The following is a 22,708-nucleotide window of genomic DNA, read 5'->3' on the forward strand; positions in this document are numbered from 1 at the left end:
ACAACAGACTAGCTCCTTGTGGTGCTTCTCCCTCCCCCACTTGAGCTTTGCTGTACAGCAATAGGCTGATAACAAATAATATTCAGGTTTTTACACGGCTTGCATTAAGAAAACCATGCCCAATTATGTATTAATAGCTACAGAGCTGTAATAAAGCCTAAAGCTGACCATAGATGATTCAAACCATCAATGGGCAAGCTGAATGCACCCAAGTCAATCCATCGATCGACTTGGGTACAACCAGTATGTTGGATTTTTGGCATTCGATTCAAGATGCAAGATTTCTACTGAAAGTGAAAGGAGCACATTATACTAACTATGTTATGTCTCTTCTGCTTTTAGTTTTACCTAAACTTATGTTTACATTTTTGGACTTGTGTATCTGATACATGGAGGGCCCCAAAAATAAATCCTGAAATAAAAATAGTCAAATATAAATAAATCAATCCTTAGTCAACCTACATTTGAATAAGAAGTTTAGAACACAAAAAGCCAGTGCACATTATCAAAGACTTTATTTTATATTCTAACGATTTAAAACAAAAAAGGCAAAATAATAAAACCTTCCAACATGATCATAATGTAATTTCACAGAGAATGTCATTGTATTCAATCTCTTACATCAATGTTTTCACAGACAGTGGGATTAGGACAGAGAACATGAAAGACAAGAAAGCAACCAACCGCACCAGAGGACCACTTAAAGGGGAACTCCTTCAAGCACAAGTTTATCCACAATATCCACCAAGAACAGTGATGGTGAACCTTGGCACCCCAGATGTTTTGGAACTACATTTCCCATGATGCTCATGCACTCTGCAGTATAGTTGAGCATCATGGGAAATGTAGTTCCAAAACATCTGGGGTGCCAAGGTTCGCCATCACTGACCTAGAATTTTCCTGAAGGCTGGATTCCCCTTTAAGCTTCCAAAGCAAGCCTTGCAACCCAGCCCACCCCCCGATCATATCTGAATTTTCAGAGGTGAGATATTTATAACTTATTTTTCTGATAGCAGATGAAAGAGTTATAGACTTCAAGTGGGATAAACTGAGCTCCACAGAATAAAAGCGCAATACATCTGTTATACATGTGGTTTAAGGTTAAACAGGATTTCCTGAAAAGGTGCTGGAGGAGAATTATACAGTACAGACGGCTGAATAGAAACAAAAAGAATATTTTAAATGTCTTCATCAAAAGCAAACTGTAATTGATGTCCAAAGCTATGGATGAGACTGTATTGCAGTATGAGAAGCGGGTAGACTCTGGTTGGTTGCAATGGGAAACCAGCTCTACATGCTTTGATCAATGCAATCAAATGTAGAGATGTATAAAACCATACATTCAGGCACAACACATACACTACACCCCATAGCATCTATGCTCACTGTCATTTAACAAGTTAGATAACAAAAGCAAACAGCTGATTGGTTGCTATGGATTGGTGCAGTTTTAGGCAACTTTGTTTTGATACAGATATCTGTGCATACCCAGGGGCTACTTTCACCCAATGTATCCACTTCATATGGTTTCTAGCATAAAACAACACTTGGTTCATTCATATTAACAAACCGTTTAAGCTATCGATAGTCCAAATTTCAGCAGCAATAGGCCGAAATTCGAGCAGTACATGGTGGTCATAATTAAGCAGAAAATTGGTGGACAGTGGACATGAATAACAAAAAAAAAAAAAAGTAGAAGTGCATTTGCAGTATGAATTATGTATTGGCACTTGTCCCTGTAGTTGATATGATGGATTTTCCTTTCCTGAAGATAATCTTGTTTCAAAGAGCATGGACTGCAGTCTCCCTGCTCTGCAGTGAACCACCTGCTGATTCAACCAAATGCAGATGATAGGTTTTACCATCTCCACAGTGCCCCCTACTGGTGGCAGCTTTTTTTTTTTTTATAGCATGGAATAGGGCTCTTAATGTCTTCTTTAAAGGCAATCCCTCATAAATGGCTAATATCCCTAAAAAAATGCCCTCATTCTTTTAGGGCCAGTTCACACCAGATGCAGTTCTGTGCACTTATTTTCTGCACAAAATCCATGTATTCCAATGGCTCTAGTTCACACCATGCAGTCAGTTTCCGGTCAGTTTCTGCACTGAAAACTGACTGCATAGTGTGAACTAGAGCCATTGGAATACATGGAAAACACCGTGCATGCATTTTTAGGGCTAGTTCACACCAGATGCAGTTCCGTGCACTTTTTTTCTGCACTAAAAATGCATGCAAAGTGTTTTCCATGTATTCCAATGGCTCTATTTCACACCATGCAGTCAGTTTCCGGTCAGTTTTCAGTGCAGAAACTGACTGCATGGTGTGAACTAGAGCTATTGGAATACATGGAAAACACTGTGCATGCATTTTGTGCAGAAAAAAGCACACGGAACTGCACAGAACTGCATCTGGAGTGAACTGGCCCTAAGGATAATTCACTATGGGAATAATTCTATCTGGAATCTGTGTGACCAGAATGAAAGAAGTGATAAATCCAAGTCAAATATTCTTCAGTGTATTTCAAAGTGAAAAGTGTTCACTTCAAAAGGCCGCAGACTGCAGTCGACCACAAACTTTTTAAATTTTAAATTCTCATTCATTTTTGCTTATCAAAAAGACTAATTACACAAGTATTTTCAGCTCTTTTATTAGAACTTTATTTATAAAAGCTGAAATTTTGATAGTTAAAACTATGACCACCATATCTATCAAAGAGTCAAACTAGGCTTCAGATCCTTTGGGTCTGTTTGAAAACTCAAACTAAAAAAGAGCCTATACTCCAATATACACAAAGGTAAAAGTCCCATTTTACAACAGGCACCACGAGATAACCGTCCATTGCCACTATTAGCCAGGAACATTTCTTCTGTTGTCCTCTCTAATTTTGCTTTTTCTTGTCATTGGTGACTGACTTCAAGACCAAGTACCGCCAACTGCTATTTTACTGTCCAATAAGACTACCCCAGTGGCCAATAAAGGAATTCTTTTTGGACAGGACGATGACGATTGGTGTAACCCAACCATGACTTCAGAGAAAGCAAGGCTCCAGTATGAAATCTAAATTGGAGAGAGAAAAACTATATGGGATTTTTATGACACCACATCCCAGTTTTTATTTTTAAATAGTTTGCTTTTATTGATAAATGTCCAAAAAAGATCATACAAACATTAATATGGCCTGCATATAGAGGTACATCTATACAAAATAAAAGTATAAAATGTTACATGGTGCAGCCATCAAGGAGAAATATAATCCATGGTGTTATCTCCAATTATGATATATGTAAGGGCTATTGATTGCTTATAGCAGTACCATTGTGATGGAAAACTGAGATTTGTATAGAAGACTATTGTTTCTGATGCATTTTATATTTTCAGAGATGCATTTATTGCTTTCTTCCTGAAGAAGCGGGCAGTTGTCCCATGAAGCACGTTGAAGAAGCTATAAGCAATCAATACCCCTTACCTGTCATTATTGAAGAGAACACCATGGATTAGGTTTCTCCTTGATGGCTGAACTATGTAACTTTTGTACAGATGTACCTCTATATGCAGGGACTTTTAATGTATGCATGATCATTTGGACATGTATCAATAAAAGCATTTTTTTTTTTAAATTGGGTGTTGTACTGTAAAAATCCCATATCGTTTTCTTGTGTTAGGTTTCTTTGTTTTTTAATATTGTATTTAAAAGGGATGTGGTACCAATGAATCCTGGTGGAGGGCCCTACATTAAAAGGTCCCTTCCTCCCAAATCCTCTATTGCGCGTAATAAAAATAGTACCAATTATCTTACGAGACCTGCTCCTAGGAAGGACTTTTACTTTTAAAACACTGAAAATGGAGAAAGGGATCATAATAACATAACAGGGTCACTTTGCATAGTAAACATGCCTGTAATAGAAGAGTCGCTATTACTTACCTTTCCAGTGACTCGTTTTCAGAAATTCAGCTTATCTTCTCTCCAGCCACTGCAGCTATTTCACATGTAGAATATGTGGCTCCCTCCCTCCACATGTTGTGGTTTCTCCTGCTTATATGGTACTACAGGACATATGAACCGGCAAGAGAAACTACTGAGTACAGTGAGGGATTCAGGGTTTCACCTATCCAGGCAGGTAAATACCTGAAGCAGCCAAGGAGAAGCGAAGAAGCAGCAGAACAACAAACATGGTGCTGGAAAGTAAGTATAGTGACTCTTCTATTACAAGTATGCATTATCATACAAAGTGATCTTGGTCTGATAGGGGCACTTTAAAACCATCCACAAGATTAATGTAGTAGCATAAAAAATAAAGTGTACCTGGCCATTACAGTATAAGCAGAATGGATAGCCAAGGAAAGTGCTAGTTTTAAAGAATGAATTGTGAAATGGAATGTTGTATCAATAATAGGAAGTGTCAAACCAACAATCGTCAGACTTTACATTTGTTTTACATATAGGTGAAAAGGCAATGCATGTGTGTATGGAAAGGGAATGACTGGAATGAGGAGAATACACACAGAGGATGTACAGCAGTGGGTGCTGGTAACCAGGATTGCACTTGGGAAGGAAAAGGTTTGTGGAAGAATTTCATGCTTGTCTTAATGGGAAGTTCCATCTTTCTGACAAATCTGATGCTGGAAGATCTGATCTACAGCATTCATTACCTACTGGATTTTGTTCCATTACACCTGAAATATCCACTGTATCTAACAGGGAACATTAAAATCTTGCTGGATGTCATAGGGTCTTTCTATGGTTAAAAGAATCTTTGCATACGGACAATACTTCATTGTGTTCATAATGCCCACATGGCAACAAAGGCAGCTGGATCACTTGCCATTGGGAATAACGAAAACTCTTAAGATCTAAAGATAATGAATGCCATTTACAAAGTTACATTATTGTGTATCCATATTTTAAAATAGATTTGCGAAAGAGGTGGAACTCTACATTAAATGTGGCTGAAGAAATAAAAACACAGCGTTAGGTATAGGCAGGCCTGTCCATATAGACTAGGTCATGGAAAGTAAAGTACCCTAGCCACTGTGATCATAATGGGCAGCCTACTTTGGTCATAATGGTTGGTCCATATTAATTCAGAAACTGAAAAGTGACAAAGTACAAAGCTGGGTGTGATGAATAGTGGAATCAGCCATCTGTGTCACAGTTAAACATAGAGTGTTTCATTAAGTACATTAGGTGTTTTTTGTGGTTACAGCCCATGGTAATATAACTGTATCAGTGCAGTAGGGGCCTCTCTTATTGTAAGGTCTCACTTTCAACCAACAGGGTTCCCAATTGTCTCTCACTCCAGCAGTTCCACATAATTGGCAGGAAACATGCCATAGTTCCCACTAGGACCATATCCACGCCACCATCCATCATCAATCCTCTCGATGTGTGTGATCAGGTCATCCGGATCGAAGGAGATCTCGGTGTCATCCGCTGGATGGAAGAAAGGGACAGATAAAGAGTACCATTAGCCAATACTGTTTTGTGTTAAAGAGGAGATCTACTGTGAAAGTCTAACTGCCCAAAAGTTAAATACAGGCATGTACATATAAAAAGTGTACAAGAAGTTTTCTCATCACCCACAGCAACCAGATTACATATATTGTTTTCAAACAACAGACTCTAGATTGATAGCTGGAAGATGACTGGTTGCTACTAGCAAGAAGAAATGTTCTTATCAGCACACTTTTTATTCATAAGGCCCCAACTGTCTAGCATTTGTCGGGAACTTTATGTCAGCATTTCTTTGCTGTATTTCTAAATGTGGTCTCTTCGTGGTTACGAATGTGACTCACCTCTGGAATCTGCCTATATTAGTTTTATATGATAAAATAGGCTCTGAAAGACTAGCAAACAAACTTTTTTTTATGCTTTTAACAAGTAGAAACTCCTTATACAAAATGTGATCATGTGCTAACAGAATAGCTTATGCATTAAAGTACATAATGTTTTTCCATTTTACATAGTGTTCTAAGATACGCTTCTCACAACATCACACAGTAGTTTGAGGTCCGTTTGGATTAAAACCAACTTCTGCTATTTAGTTTGGACAATGATAACGCAGACACTTAGTCTGGTCCAATTATAATATTCCTGAGGCGTTCTCCTACCAGCAGCTCAACTATGTCATTGCTTAAAGCTAAACTCCTGGAATTAGACCAAATCTACCTTTGCAGTGGTCCCATCAGCCTCCCCCTGCATTTTAATGGTTTAGGTCACCTTTTCAGAAAAAGGTGAACACCGTAAAGCTAGTGCCGGGACAAGGTCATTCAGCGCCCAGGGCAAACATCCCCGCCCCCGGGTTGTGCATGCGTTAAATGCTCATTAATGCTTAGTACACATGATGAGAACATTGGATGAAAACAAGGGCATTTGGAGCGATTGTCTGATAATCTGATCAATAGTACACAGCTTTCAAGAGCGGATTATGCCAGTTCATGTGAAAATATCACAAAATGAGCACAAAAAAATTCTTGTAAGAGAACAGAATGAACGATTTTCGTGTAATTAGCATGGTATTTGCACAAAAAAAATCAGTAAAAAAAATAAAATAAAAAATTAGGAGTTCTGTAATTTCTCAGGTTGCCAGTAAAAAAGGTGTTTCGCCAGTAAATTTCCCATGTTTTGTCAGTAAAAAATGCTGCAGAAGGTTGGCATCCATGGTTTCTGGTCAAAATTCAGCCAAAATTTAAGACCGAAATCAGATCTGAAATGGAGAACAGGGACGCACCGGACCCCTGCTGAGAGCCGCTCCGCACAGCAGTGCGAACCCAGCCTAACAGAATCATCCATCTACACAAGAGAGGTAGATGCATAAATCCCCTTTACCGACACATATTCTGACAGTGGGGTCTGTCAGAATACATTGATCAACGTTGCAGCCGATTGGCTGCAAGCCGCTGGTCGAACAAGGTTTTCCAGCAGTCCCATTCTACAGAAGCTGATCTGATGGGGCGGCTTCTCACAGGCAAGGCCACACATAGATCAAAGTTCAGCTGGTCCCTGCTAAACCGAAAGAATTGTGATCTGTGTGTACCCAGCTTTACCTTATTTCTTGGTCCACTAGGCTCTCCCAGTGCTGTGACTGGTCCTGTGGAGCTCCTGGGTGAATTGTGAGTGGCTGTGGTCACACTCCAGCCTCATCATACCATACATGTTAATGTTCCTGGATGGTATATGATAATGCTGAGGTCTGGGTGGAGGGAGGAGAGCACTGCAGCTGGCTGGAGCAAGTACAAGTTTTCTCCCAGCACTGCAGGGGTGGACTTTTTTACTTTGGGCTGCATTACACCACCTGTTTGTGGTCAAATCTTTCCATAGGTTAGAAATATACTGGGACTTTTCGGGTGCTACATAGATGTATTGCACATACACACTACGTTTTTTTTTAAAATGCATGATTTTCATAAAGATACAGCATGTGTGTGCAATACATCTATGTAGAGCCTGAAAAGTCCCAGTATATTTCTAACCTAGTTATCAACATTTTACTTTTACTTTAGTAAACCTGCACTGCAAGGGTCAATACAGGTTTACAGCACAGCATTGCAAAGTGTGGATAGCAGAACAGGTCTGTATTTACAGTAGGAGAAATCAGTCTGTTATCTGTGACTTTTTATCTTCAGTTGGCCAGAGGAGAGAGGAAAGCTCTGATGTCGGCTGAGCAGAAAGCAGTGATCAGGGCTTCAGTGTTGTGCTGTCTGCTTGCTCCACCCACCTGTACTGGCGCTCTCACTGTCCGATCCAGCAGCCCAGCCTGTCAGGGATCTGTGCCCAGGAGAGTGTCTGTCCTTTCTGGGGAAGCCTGCAGCAGGTAAAGGCACATTCTCGGCTGGACAGAATTAGCATCACAGAGGCTGAGACAAAGCATGATGCTCCAGTGTTTTGGCGCCCCCTCCCACACTCCGCCCAGGGCAGTGGCCCCTCCCGCATCTGCCTTGTACCAGTCCTGCGTACAGCCACTCCCTACACCCCCCCCCAGTCCCTGCTGTACTTACCTCTATGGATGCCGAAATGTCAGTGCCCATGCAGCCTTTTTAGCAGTCCAAGGATTTGAGAACCCCACTATTCTCCCTCTTCTCTCTGCAGCACTTCGGGGATGGATCAGAGCCAAGCTCTATGCCAGTGCTGACCAATCTGATTCACTTTGATCCATCCTGGAAGTGCTGCACAGATATCAGTGGGAATTTAACATCCCTGGATTGCTACATGGGCTGCGTGGGCATGCTTAACACACACACAGGCAAGTACAGCTGGGGCTGAGGAGAATGTACAGTGGCAGTTCTTCTTTTCATTTGTTCTGTAAATGTGAACACTTTAAATGCACATCTAGTCTAAGGACCCCAGCAGTCTTCTCTTCTACCTGAAGCTCCAAGCTATGGCCGGTCCATTGGCATCATCAGGTACAGTGCAGGGCTGTAAACCCGCTGCAATGGTAGATTTAAGAATCTCTCCTAAAGGCCAAAGTGAGGCAAAGTGGAGCTTTAAGAGCGAGTCTGGACTGAGCATTGGTAAAGCTTCCTCCAGAATTACAGCACATGTGCGTACGTAATGAGGTAGGGAGGATTCTGAGCGGTGGCAATTAGTCACTGGGAATTATCCATTTGAAGGAAGGCTGTATAGCGTCTGTCCAGCACCAGAATTTAATTCATAAACAGGGAACAGGCAGGACCAACAGATAATTGCTGTATTATTTTAGGTCCTGTGACTGAGACTATAGGAAAATGTGACACAGGATTTGCAGTTAGGGTAAATCCGATGTTCCAGACTAGTTTCTTGGCAGATAAAGCGTGTATTTGGCTTTCTCCAGATTGTGTAGTTCTGAATCGTAACATTCAATACCATGTCCGGGTTTTGCTAGATGCCTGCAACCTGGCTGAGTACACAGGTGTGCAGGGTCATTACATACTCAGGTCTGGGGATAGCTCAGAGCTTCCAGTTTGGAGACCCCTCCCAGGGTGGGAGATGAAAGGGCAGCAGATCTCCAGGAGTCAGGTCGGTTCCTGTCGGGGTGTCAGGAGAACCCCAATCCATAGGGCAGAGGTGGGTTGTGCAGCAGGGCACTACGACTAAAGGCTAGAGAACCAAGTATCCAGGAGGGCTGGGCAACAGAGTCAGAAACTGAGGTGCAACGTGGTACTGCAGTTGAATCTGAGTGAGTTTCTGAGCCAGGTGGCTCAGTATTTTTCAATGTTTGTATTCTGCTGAAATTTGGGAAGATACCCCGTGTGGGAAACTTTAATTTGGACTGTTTTGCTTTCTGCCATCATAATAAAAGTGAGCTACCAGGCCCTTAAATATAGTTCCTGTCTGCCATGGATTCAATGTATAAATGCCACAAGAGCCAACAATTCCCTAGGTCACTATATATATATATATATATATATATGAGAAATTATGCAAAGAGTGATTTTTCATGTTTGCCTGGGAAACTTAAAGTAAGTGGAAGGGTCTCTTTAAAGTATTAAAGCACAAGGGTCACTAGAACTGGAAATTTTAGAAAAGAGTTCAGCAGTCTCCACATATGGTTATAATAGTGCAAACTTATTTGCAAAGGATAACATAGTGTTCATTTATTTATAGGTTATCCCTCTGAGATCACTGTTCTGTCTGTAACCATACATAAACCATGTTACCTCCAGCATGAGCCAAGTGCTGACATAAAATATTCTCTCTGGGTTGCTGCAACACAGCGCTCACAAAACTGTCAAATAACAAAGCCTTTATTCTTCTTGCCAGTAGGCTTGACAGCACAGTTGTTACCTGACAATTTCGCTTGCATTTTTTTATTTAGCTTTTACACTTTTCTAGTTGATGACGCCTGATCCAAATCTGTGATGACATGTAAAACAATGTCATCTGAATTCTTTACAATTACGGTCTTTCTAATGTGGAAAAAAGGATTGTACAGCTCCTTGTGCTTCTGGGTTCATGAGATGAACCACCTAAAGGCCTGAGCTATCTGATCTGGTCCAATAGGGGAAGTTGCCACATGGAAAAGAGATGCTATTACGTAGCGTTCGCACATTTTAAAAAGCTTGGCAGATGTTAAGTAGACACGTTTTTTTCATTTCTTTTGACTTGGCCTGGTCTATAGAAATGGCACTGAAAATGCAGTTTTTGAAGATATCACCATGAACTGGTCCCACTGAAATGCCAGGTGCACTGACTACTAGGCTAATACTAGGCTATGTCCAGCACTGCTTATACAATAACCACAAATCTTTATTGTCCTATACACCCACCAGCTTGGTAGTCGTAGAGCGCTCGTGCACACAGTCCCTGGTCTTCATCTACTCCTGTTTCATAAACCGGCTCCTCCTGCTCCTGTGAAAAAGGAAAAATGACTCAGCAACTGAATTTTATGCATAAATTACATTGACCACATTTGGTTAGTCTGTGTGCTGTTTAAGACTTAAAGAGGAACTGCAGTCTGCTCACATAATTTGCAATAAAAATAGGATTTTTATAACAGCTTACCTGTAAAATCCTTTTCTTTGAAGTACATCATGGGATACAGAGTCATAGTAGTTACTGTGTGGGTTATAGGCCAACTTCAGGTGATGGACACTGGCACGCCCTAAGACAAAAAGTACACTCCCTATATAACCCCTCTCACTACTGGGAGTACCTCAGTTTTGTAACAAAGCAATACACGTGTATACCAAAGAAGGGACCTCTGTGTCCCGTGATGTACTTCAAAGAAAAGGATTTTATAGGTAAGCTGTTATAAAAATCCTATTTTCTTATCGTATATCACGGGACACAGAGCCATAGTAGTTACTATGTGGGATGTCCCAGAGCAATGCTAACTGAAGGGAGGGAGAAGCAACAAAAGTAGGGCACTAAGAGACTAGAGAACTTATACTGCAGCCTGCAGTATACTGCGCCCAAAAGTGATATCCTCATGTCCTTTTACATCTACTTGATAGAATCTGGTAAATAGGGATGAGCCGAACACTCCCCTGTTCGGTTCGCACCAGAACATGCGAACAGGAAAAAAGTTCGTTCCAACACGCGAACACCGTTAAAGTCTATGGGACACGAACATGAATAATCAAAAGTGCTAATTTTAAAGGCTTATATGCAAGTTATTGTCATAAAAAGTGTTTGTGGACCTGGGTCCTGCCCCAGGGGACATGGATCAATGCAAAAAAAAGTTTTAAAAAACGGCCGTTTTTTCAGGAGCAGTGATTTTAATAATGCTTAAAGTCAAACAATAAAAGTGTAATATCCCTTTAAATTTCGTACCTGGGGGGTGTCTATAGTATGCCTGTAAAGGGGCGCATGTTTCCCGTGTTTAGAACAGTCTGACAGCAAAATGACATTTCAAAGGAAAAAAGTCATTTAAAACTACTCGCGGCTATTGCATTGTCGGTCCGACACATAGAAGTTTATTGATAAAAACGGCATGGGAATTCCCCACAGGGGAACCCCGAACCAAAATTAACAAAAAAAAAAAAAAGGACGTTGGGGTCCCCCTAAATTCCATACCAGGTCCTTCAGGTCTGGTATGGATTTTAAGGGGAACCCCGCGCCAAAATTAAAAAAAAAAAAAAAAAACCGGCATGGAATCCCCCCAAAAATCCATACCAGACCCTTATCCGAGCACGCAACCTGGCAGGCCGCAGGAAAAGAGGGGGGACGAGAGAGCGCCCCCCCCTCCTGAACCGTACCAGGCCACATGCCCTCATGTGGGGGTCTGCGGGCGGGGGGCTTATCGGAATCTGGAAGCCCCCTTTAACAAGGGGACCCCCAGATCCCACCCCCCCCCCGTGTGAAATGGTAAGGAGGTACTTTGTACCCCTACCATTTCACTAAAAAACTGTCAAAAATGTTAAAAATGACAAGAGACAGTTTTTGACAATTCCTTTATTTAAATGCTTCTTCTTTCTTCTATCTTCCTTCATCTTCTTCTGGTTCTTCCTCCGGCGTTCTCGTCCAGCATCTCCTCCACGGCGTCTTCTATCTTCTTCTCCTCGGCCGCTCCGCACCCATGGCATGGGGGGAGGCTCCCGCTCTTCTCTTCATCTTCTTTCTTCATCATCTTCTTCATTTTCTTCTCCGGGCCGCTCCCACCCATGCTGGCATGGAGGGAGGCTCCCGCTGTGTGACGCGTCTCCTCTTCTGAACCCCCACGTCTTTTTTTTATTTTGGCCGGGGTTCCCCTTAATATCCATACCAGACTTGAAGGGCCTGGTATGGAATTTAGAGGGACCCCCACGTCTTTTTTTTTTAAAATTTTGGTTCGGAGTTCCCCTGTGGGGAATTCCCATGCCGTTTTTTTATCAATGAACTTTTATGTGTATTGTCGGACCGGCAATGCAATAGCCGCGAGTAGTTTTAAATGACTTTTTTCCTTTGAAATGTCAATTTGCTGTCAGACTGTTCTAAACACAGGAAACATGCGCCCCTTTACAGGCATACTATAGACACCCCCCAGCTATGAAATTTAAAGGGATATTACACTTTTATTGTTTGACTTTAAGCATTATTAAAATCACTGCTCCTGTTTTTAAAACTTTTTTTTGCATTGATCCATGTCCCCTGGGTGCAGGACCCAGGTCCCCAAACACTTTTTATGACAATAACTTGCATATAAGCCTTTAAAATTAGCACTTTTGATTTCTCCCATAGACTTTTAAAGGGTGTTCCGCGGCCTTCGAATTTGCCGCGAACACCCCAAATTGTTCGCTGTTCGGCGAACAGCCAATGTTCGAGTCCAACATGAGTTCGACTCGAACCCGAAGCTCATCCCTACTGGTAAATGTATGGACTGAAGACCAAGTTGCGGCTTTGCAGATCTGAGCCATGGAGGCTTGGTGATGCACTGCCCAAGAAGCACTAACAGCCCTGGTGGAGTGCGCTTTAAATATGAAAATAAGGAATTTTCTTCTTTAAACCAAAAGCTTGAACAATAACTTGACGAAGCCATTCAGAAATAGTAAATTTCGACGCTGCGTGTCCTCTTTTAGGACCGTCTGGCAACACAAACAAAACATCTGTTTTACAAATCTTTTAAACAGACCTTGACTGCTCTCACCACATCAAGAGAATGTAGTGACCTCTCTTCCACAGAACGAGGTTCTGGAAAAAATGAAGGCAGAATATCCTGGTTTAAATGAAAACCTGACACTACCTTCGGTAGGAATTTAGGATGAGGTCGCAATACAACATTATCCTTATGAATAATCAAATATGGCTCTTTACAAGAAAGAGCAGCCAATTCTGATACTCTTCTTGCAGAAGATATGGCAATAAAGAAAATAATTTTCCTCATCAAGAGGACTAAGGGAATATCTCGTATTGGCTCAAAAGGCTTTTTTTGTAATGCCGACAGGACTAAATTTAAGTCCCAAGGGTTCAGGGGTGACCTCACTGGAGGATTAATCCGTGTTACCCCTGAATAAAGTTACGAACCAGAGAGTGTGAAGCAAGTGGTCGTTGAAAAAACACAGATAAGGCCGACATCCGCCCTTTGAAAGTACACAAGGCCAGCTTCATTTCTAATCCCATCTGTAGGAATTCAAGGATCCTACTTATGACATATTTTCTGGGGTGTCAACCCCTGGATTCACACCAGGAGACATATGCCTTCCAGACTCTATAGTATATGACTCTGGAGGCTGGCTTCCTAGCATTAACCAAAGTAGAAACTACTCAAGCTGACAGCCCACGGTCTTTTAGAATGTGGGTCTCAATAGCCAAGCCATTAAATTTAGTGTTTCTAAGGTAGGATGGAATACCGGACCTTGCGAGAGAAGGTCTGGCCACAGTGGTAGGGTCCCCTACCGCCATCTTTATGATCTCGGCAAACCAAGATCTCCTGGGCCACAAGAATCACCTCCTTCCCTTCTTGCTTGATCCTATGAAGAAGGCGCGGAAGCAGCAGAACAGGAGGGAACGCATAGATCAGTGAAAACTGATTCCATGGAAAAACCAAGGCATCTGTTCTGTATGCCAACAGATCCCTTGATCTTGACACCAAGTTGTCGATCTTGTTGTTGAACCTGGACGCAAACAGATCCACGTCCGGAACCCCCCATCTTTGACATATTGACAGAAAGATGTCGGGGTGAAGGGACCATTCTCACAGGAAAAATTGTTGGCGACTCAAGTAGTTCGCCTGCCAATTCTCTATTCCTGGAATTAAAATTGCTGATAGGCAAGGAATGTAGTTTTCTGCCCAAGATAGAATATGATTCTCTTCTCTCTGGGCCGCACGACTTCTAGTGCCCCCTTGGTGATTGATATAGGCCACTGCTGTGGCACTGTCAGATTGGATCCTGACAGGACAATTGTGTAGTCTGAGCTTCCAGGCCTCTAGGGCCAGGCGTACTGCCCGAATCTCTAGAATATTGATGGGCAAGGTCCTCTCTGATTTGGACCATTTCCCTTGGACAGACGCTTCTTCCAGGACTGCTCCCCAGCCCAGAAGGCTGGCATCTGTTGTTACCACCTTCCAGGTGACTGGTGGAAAGGATTTTCCTTTTTGAAGATTCCTGGATATCAACCATCAATTGAGGCTCTGACGCACTTCGGGGGATAAACGCATTGGGAAGTCTAGAGCTTGGACCTTCTTGTTCCAAGTTGACAGGATACTGTTTTCCAGCAGTCTTTAATGAAACTGCGCATAAGGAACGGCCTCGAAAGAAGCCACCATCTTTCCCAATAACTTCAAGCAAAGTCCAACAGAAGAATTCTTCTTTGTTTTGACCAACTGAATCAGTTCCTTTATGGAATCGATCCTTTCCTGGGGCAAAAACACTTCTTCTGAACTGTATCTATGATGAGCCCCAAGTACCGCAATCTCCTTGATGATGTTAAGGAGGATTTCTCTAGGTTGAAAATCCAACCTAGGGATTCCAGGTAGCTGATTGCGGTGACCAAACTTTGGTTTAAGTGGGCTACCGACTGATCTATCAAGAGTAGATTGTCTAAGTAGGCTAATATCATTATACCTTGAGCCCTTAACCTGGCTAAAGGAGGAGCCAGGACCTTTGTAAATACTCGAGGTGCAGTAGCTAGATCGAAGGGCAGGGCTACAAACTGAAAATGAAGATTTTCTACCTCGAAGCGTACAAATTTCTGGCGAGCGGGGAAAATTGGCACATGGAGATAAGCATCCTTGATGTCGACTGACGCCAGAAATTCTCCCCCTTGTAGGATGGAGACTACTGATCGGATTGACTCCATGCAAAAGGAACAGATATTCAAAATCTGGTTTAGATCTTTGAGATCTAAAATGGGTCTGACATCCCAGTTTGATTTTGGAACCGTGAAAAGGTTTGAATAAAACCTTGGAAAAAAATGTAGCAGCGCTAGGAAAAAACATGAATTGATATAACAAATATTGCTAAGTGTTAACCAAAATATAAAGAAGATTATGCTCAGAGCATAAACAGTGAATATTGAAATTACTATGAAAAAGATCATAAATAATAAAACACAAGTAAATATAGGGTAAATGTTCATCAGTTGTGCAACTGTCCATAGCCCAAAATCCATAAATCAAGTGTATAAATGGAATAAAAAACAGCTACGAATCCTCCACCGCAACCAGAGTGTCAACACCACATGAAATGCGCGCTTACCATATGGCAAGCTAGATACACTTGCGGCCAAATACCCGGCCAGGGCCTTTAGCCAGATATGGTAAATGGTGCCTCAAAACGGTCCAAAGGGTATAGTCAGCAAGCAGCACAAATCCCCCAATCAGGAAGGTTCCAACAGAGTGCTCAGAAAATGCCCAAAATTAGTTGACTATACCCTTTGGACCATTGTGAGGCACCGTTTACCATATCTGGATAAAGGCCCTGGCCGGGTAAGTTATTGTTATATGTGTGTCCCTAGCGTGGTATCTTTCTTTTATTACTTGAATAAAACTCTAATCCTAAGACTTCTTTTTCACTGGATCTCTGGGAACGTTTGATCTGAGAAAACGAGGAGAAGGGAACTCTCCGAACTCTAGTTTGTAACCTAGAGAAATTGAGGAAGCCACCCATCTGTCTTGACATTGTTCCTGCCAGACATCCTTGAAAACTGTAGAAGCCTTCCCCCCACTCGAGCGAGCGGGGGCGCCCCTTCATAAGGAGGCTTTAGTATTTTGTTTTATGGGCTTCCTCCCCCAGGTCCTCTTTTGGCCCTGGGACTGACCCTGAGGTTTACCTCTTGAACCTGATGGTGGAGACCGTCGTGACTGCCTGGAGGCTGATGCCCCTGGCACTGGAGAAGAAGCACATTTAAAAGAAAAATGCTTAAACTTCTTCTTAACCGGTAAAAGGGAACTTTTCCCATTAGATATTCTTTGGATATACTTATCCAGATCGTCTCCAAATAACCGTTCACCATGAAATGGGAAACTGGCCAAGAGCTTTTTGCATGGCGCTTCAGCTGACCAATTTTTCAACCATAGGATTCTATGCACATGTATCAGCCCTAGCTTGAGCCGTGAGGCCTGGAGAATAGAATCTTTCATAGTGTCTACTGTAAAACACAACGCTTCTGATATCCCGGCCAAATCCTGGGCCTGCTGATCAGGAATAACCTTGAGCACCTCTATAAACTGGTCCTTTAAGAACTGAGATACACCGATCGCTGCCAGCGCAGGCTGAACGACTGAAACTGCGAGCGAAAAATAGTTTTTAAAAAGTAATTCCAACTTCTTATCTGTTGGATCCTTTAGCATATGAGCATTGTCTACTGGACAAGTCAGGTTTTTGTTATGGATATAGCAGCGTCAATTGCTGGAATTCCCCATTTCTTATAGAATTCCTCTCAAGAGGAGACTTCAGCCTCTTCCTGGTCCCTTGAGAGAAATTTGTCATCGCTTGCCCCTTGTTCCTCAGCATGAGGGTCCTGCGCAATAGTCCCACTCTGGGATGCGATTATAGCATCAATTTTTTGCTCCAAACCTAAAATGATTGAAGAAAAAACCTCCTTAGTAATATACACAGGGGCTGCAGTGTTAAGAGCAGCTGCAACACTTGGCCCTCCTAATGGCTCACTCTGACCAGCCATATTACTCTCAGGGGAGGATGCCATCCTTTTTGAGATGGTTCTAGGCTTCTGTGTGACTATAGTCTCTCTAGAGCCCTTTTTTGAGGCATTTTTAACCTCCCTTCCGACCATAGCCCGATGCACAAAACAGAGGTACTACCAGAAGGAATGCATCCACTGCTTTAGCAATAGTCCAGCTCTACTGCTGCTATTAATGCTCTGCCTGATGCAGTAGTAAATGTGCCAAAAGGAATGCCTGTGTCACCAAATCTCTTACACGCCACCTTTGCTCCCTCCACAGCTTGCAACAGCAACAATGGTTCATTTTAAAACACCCCTTCACGTGCCGTACGTTGGAGGACGCCAATGCCGTGCTAAGCCCCCCCCCCGCTGTCTACAGTCCTTACTCTTTCTTTCGCAAGAGCAGGCTTCGATCCTATGGGATCACAGAGAGAGAGAGAGAGAGAGAGAGAGAGAGAGAGAGAGAGAGAGGGGAAGACATGGCGAAGGTGGGGATTGGAAGCCGCCGAGAGGCGTGCCGTTCGCGCCCCTTTTTTTTTTTGAAGCGCTCTTTCCTCGAGAAGAGGGGAAGAAAAAAAAAACACAGCACAGGGGGGAGTCTGGTGGGAAGGAAACCCCCCCCCCCCCCCAGACTTAAGGTCTGCTGCCGGCCGGAGAAAGAAAACTGCTGTTTCCTGGACACATTGTGAGCTCTCTGAGAAACACGAGATGGTAAGTGCTCTATACAGCCCCCAGTGGTGACACATAGGCATGACAACATTTACAAAATTAAAGGAGACAGTCATAAGAAAATTTTGAAAATTTCTGAGAAAAATCCACTTACCTTTCCCGCCACAGGGTTTTCTGTGGTAAACCAACAGACCCAATCTTCATCCTTCACGGTGGGTTCCATTAAACCTTCAGGAGCTGGGGATCCTTGGGGAAACCCACAATCCTGGACCTGTATTAGCACCACCACCAGTAAAACTTTATGGCCTTAATACCAAAAAGTACTGGATCCCGGGGGTTCAGCTCTCTAAAAAGAGAAGCGTTACAGGCAAGACCTCGTTTCTTTGGATACGAGGCCCGGGTACCATTCAATTCGGCCAAAAAGACACTTTGAATGGATTCGGCTGCATGGCTAGCCTCCAGAGGAGCTCAACACAGCACATCTTTACTCGTGACCAACACCTTAGATACTGGCGAAAAAACTGAGTTACTACCAGTAGTGGGAGGGGTTATATAGGGAGTGCACTTTTTGTCTTAGGGCGTGCCAGTGTCCATCTGAAGGTAGCCTATAAACCACATAGTAACTACTATGGCTCTGTGTCCCGTGAAGTACGATAAGAAAACATCTTTACCATTCTGAAGCTTCCCTCCAACCACTTTGCATATTATTTTATATGTACTGTGATTCTGTACTTGCCAAATATGCTGCAGAAATCTCCCTCCACCGAGTCTGGCTGCAACCATTTTAACTATGGGCAGCTGAGCTGCTGCCTGTTCACTTCCTGGATTTACACAGAGGCACAGCTCCAGCCCTGTAGCTCTCATTGGCCTTTATGACTCGTCCCCCCCCCCCCCCTCCTGGCAAACTCTCATAAGAGAGCAGGAGCTGTGCATGATGTCATAAGCCTAGGCTTTTTATCAGACAAGAAACAGGAAGTGGGCTGTATAAGGTATTTACTGACAGAAAAAAAAAAGTTTTACTATCCAAAGTTAAAACAAGGGCAGAAGATTTAATAGATGAAAAAATGACTGAAGTTCCACTTTAAGTGCATCAAAATCTGTTTTTGGTGCATTTGGCATTTTCATCAAGGGCTTAGGACCCCAGTGGAAAGAGCCTGTAGCCATAACTTTGGTGCTTTATATCAAGCAGAGTCATAAGTAACCCACAGCTGGATTATCTATTGGAATTTAAAGAGAATCAGGGCATGGCAGCATGTTTTGTCTGCACTGTGGGAGGATGACAGTGATCTTCCTGCCAGGGTTCTGAGAGGAACCAAAAGCCAAAGCCAAAGCCAAAAGATAGTCAGACTCTGCATAATCTATTGTGGATAAACTGAAAGAGGACAAATGTTTTGATAGTAACAGTGCTAAACTGGAGACATTCTGTGGTGCCTGAAAGCACCTGTGCACGCTTTCATATTGATTACTGTGGAGCCCCCTTGGATTCCAGACCCAAGCTGGTCCAACTATTTCCTTCAAGTGCTGCAGTGTCTCCAAATGCTGTATAAACTGCATGAAGCTTCAGTTACATACAGTACACAGTGCTGTATTCCGGCTGTGAGATAGACACTTCCCATCTCATACCCGGCACAAGGCAGTCGGTCTGAGCCGTGCTCAGCCATTCATAGGCAGGTTTGTATTTTGCGAATACAAACCTTTCTTTGATTGGCTGAGTCAAAGGGGCAGGCTGATGAGGTCACACTCTCCGACTTGGCTAATCATAGGCAGCTTTGTATTCATTCACAAAAGACAAAGCTGCCTATGAATGGCTGAGAGCAGTTCAGCCAGGTAAGAGACGGGAAGTCTCTGTCTCACAGCCAGAACCCAGCACTGTATACTGTATGTAGCTAAAGCTTCATGGACCACTTTCACAGTGAGGCGTTTTTCAAGCGCTTTTGGGCTAAAAATAGCACCTGTAAAACACCTCCCCTACAGTCCCAGTGTGAAAGACCAAGTGCTTTCACATTGGGGCGCTGCGCTGGCAGGATGTTAAAAAAAGTCCTGCAAGCAGCATCTTTGGGGTGGTGGAGGAGCGGTGTATACACCGCTCCTACCCATTGAAATGAATAGGCACTGCTGGCGAAAGCGCTTTGGCGCTACACGGGCGCATTTAAACCTTTATTCGGCCGCTATCGGGGATTAAAAGCACCCCACTAGTGGCCGAATAGCACCGCTAAAACAACGGTAGAGCTCCGATAAAACTAGCAGTGTTACACCGTCAACGCCCGCCACAGTGTGAAAGCAGCCTTAGTTCAAACAAACTATCAGCTGCTTTAAAGTTAGGAAAATTGGAGTCAGTTAGTGACTCAAAATATTAAAACAAGACAGGACGGTCAACAGGACAGCCAGGTAATTAGAAAAAAAGAGGAGGTCAGCAGCAAAAGCCCCTATATTGCTTGCAATCAGTGAATTAATTTATGTAGCTAGCTTATTTCCCCAGTTTATAATGTTGTACATAGAATGCTGCCTTGCGCTCTCTTTATATTCATCTGATTCATTTCCCTTTCTCTTTCTGGGCTCATTTGTGCATTGTCATCATTGTTTGCTGTGTATTTATGTCTTTACTTCCTTTGTATTCACTTCCTTATTAAACTTGCTATATTCATATCAGTGTCTCACAGTGCCTCTTGCCTCCTCAGTATGGATACAAACCTCACCTTGCTCAGCAGAGTTCTGTACAACACACTGATACAACGAACTGTCCCAAAACCAAAGCCAGAGACGAGTTGACTCCTATTACACAGAACAAGCCCTACCTCCCACTTACCTGGGGTGCCATTTCATAAACATTATTATCTTCCTGGGGCTCCTGGTATATATCCTCCTCCTGCTGTTGATGAGCAGAGATTTGTTCTGCAATGAAGAAAACAAAACCAGAATAATTATTTCCAGAGCCTAAAAGCTGCCTTATGTCTAGTGCCACTAGTGCTGTTCTCTGTACCTGTTACTTTGACAGTGGGTGCTGCAGGAGGATGAGACACAGGGGAAGGAGGAGACTCTGGGGGTGTCTGTTGATACACAGGTGATGCAGGGGGTTCCTTATCACGATACACAGGTGATGCAGGGGGTTCCTTATGATACACAGGGGATGCAGGGGGTTCCTTATCACGATACACAGGTGATGCAGGGGGTTCCTTATCACGATACACAGGTGATGAAGGGGGTTCCTGAGCCCGTTTTACAGGGGATGATGGAGGAGACTCAGACTGACTGGTCGACTTCTGGAGGAAGGGACTGCGCAGCTTTCCTGGAGACAGACGGCATGAAACAGAAAAGACACGCTGTGTGATGTCACAGAAAACACACAGAATGAGCTTGGAAAGACGCCACAACATACAGCCATTTGAGACTCACCAGGCTGTGCACTCACTGGGGCAGCGTTAGGGAATGCACGTTCCTTCTGCATAAACACCTCTCGGGCATTAACCGTTCGCTGGGCAGCAGAATTCTGGGCAAAAGATTAAAATGTTGAAAGCTTAAATTCTTAAAAAAAAATAAAAATAAAGGTGGTCTTTCCTTAACTCTTTTCCCTGTTCCTCTAGTGTCTTTATTCCAAGCACATTACCGCCATTGGGCTTCCAGCAGTTTCTGCAGTATTCATTAATGTGTCTGCGCTGATCTACATCCTCTCAAATGTTAAGATGGCCATACACTTTTTGAAATTACAATGGTTCAGCGGGGACCAGTCAAATTTCAATCAGTGTTTGGCTCTCCCTGCTCAACAGACAGATTCTTGGATCAACTTATTTCGAAGGGACACAGTTTCTCCCAATGACACCCACGATGGGGCACAGTTTCTCCCAATGACACCCACGATGGGGCACAGTTTCTCCCAATGACACCCACGATGGGGCACAGTTTCTCCCAATGACACCCACGATGGGGCACAGTTTCTCCCAATGACGGGACACAATTACTCCCATTGACACCAACGAAAGGGTTCAAATCCTCCCACTAACACAAATGGGGCACAATTTTTCCCACAGACATCGGGACCTTTTCTACTTCCAATAGCCACAGTTTGGCCCTCCTAAAGACTGAAGGACTGTAAACTGGCCTTTTGTTTAGAAAGTTTGGAGACCCCCTGATTTAAAGGGATGCATTTTCCTGCCACTTTTTTTTAAAATGAAAAACTGATCAAAAACAAAGTTGTGAAAAGGGCCCTTAGATTCCAATTTTTATTTCTTTGGCCATATTCCACAGAGGTCTACTCGCACCTAAGGCCCCCTTTTCACACAGTTGGACCCGATTGGACCATCTATTTCCTTCTATGGAGCGGCGGATGTCTACAGACATGTGTTCGTTGACACCTGCCGACATCCGACTTAATCCAGTCCTCCAAAAACAGACTGATGGGGTATCTGTTCCCCATCCGTCTGGCGGATTGGATCAGATGACCGTTGGGGGAAAGGCGGTCCCGTTTACATCCAACTGCCCATAGAGGGTGGGCTGTGTCCGCTCTGCATCAGCAGAGCCGACTTGGACTTGTCACCCACCTGCTCAGTGGGGATCAGCAGAGAGATCCCCCCGCTGAGCAGGCAGATCTGCTTGCGGAGTCAGCCAGTGTGAAAGAGCCCTAAACTGGTTTATCTCCTTAAAATTTAAGGCTGCTTTCATACCGTTCCACTGCAAATACATGGTAAAAATGCATATGCAAAAAAGGAAGTGACTCAAACTGCACCAAAAACACAAACATGCGTTTTTGATGCGCTTTTGAGTCATTAAAATGGGGAGGTGCATGCAGGAGTTCCATAGGATTTAATGGTCATGCATTTTTCTTATTCTTTTGTTAAGACAAAAACGGAAGAAAAACTGATCAACGTGAAATGGCCCCAATGCGTATAGCAAACAAACCAGAACTACCAAAGTTGTGTTTCCAAAACGTCTTTCAGGACAGCACCCGAGAGATCATGGCTCCTCCTCCCACAGGAAACACCTCATCAATTAAGTCTTTAAATTGGAATCCTCCACGTTGCCTCATC

The 22,708-nt window shown here is 43.2% G+C and overlaps 1 protein-coding gene across 2 annotated transcripts in view; it reads right to left on the reverse strand.

Moving 5' to 3' along the window:
* Window positions 1–498: 498 nt before the first annotated feature.
* DBNL (drebrin like) overlaps window positions 499–22,708 on the reverse strand; it is a 50,441-nt gene continuing 28,231 nt past the window's right edge. Inside the window, exons 8-12 of one of the 2 annotated variants that reach the window (XM_073622194.1) lie at window positions 21,081–21,174; window positions 20,668–20,973; window positions 20,494–20,579; window positions 10,244–10,325; window positions 499–5,432 (exon numbers count right to left, since the gene is read on the reverse strand). In XM_073622194.1, coding sequence (XP_073478295.1) covers window positions 5,293–5,432; window positions 10,244–10,325; window positions 20,494–20,579; window positions 20,668–20,973; window positions 21,081–21,174 — 708 coding nt within the window. In that variant the 3' untranslated portion in view covers window positions 499–5,292. The remainder of the gene's footprint in view (window positions 5,433–10,243; window positions 10,326–20,493; window positions 20,580–20,667; window positions 20,974–21,080; window positions 21,175–22,708) is intronic. The other variant, XM_073622195.1, reaches the window with a different exon arrangement.

Source organism: Aquarana catesbeiana, linkage group LG03 (genome assembly GCF_042186555.1).
Source record: "Aquarana catesbeiana isolate 2022-GZ linkage group LG03, ASM4218655v1, whole genome shotgun sequence".
Classification (NCBI taxonomy): Eukaryota; Metazoa; Chordata; class Amphibia; order Anura; family Ranidae; genus Aquarana; species Aquarana catesbeiana.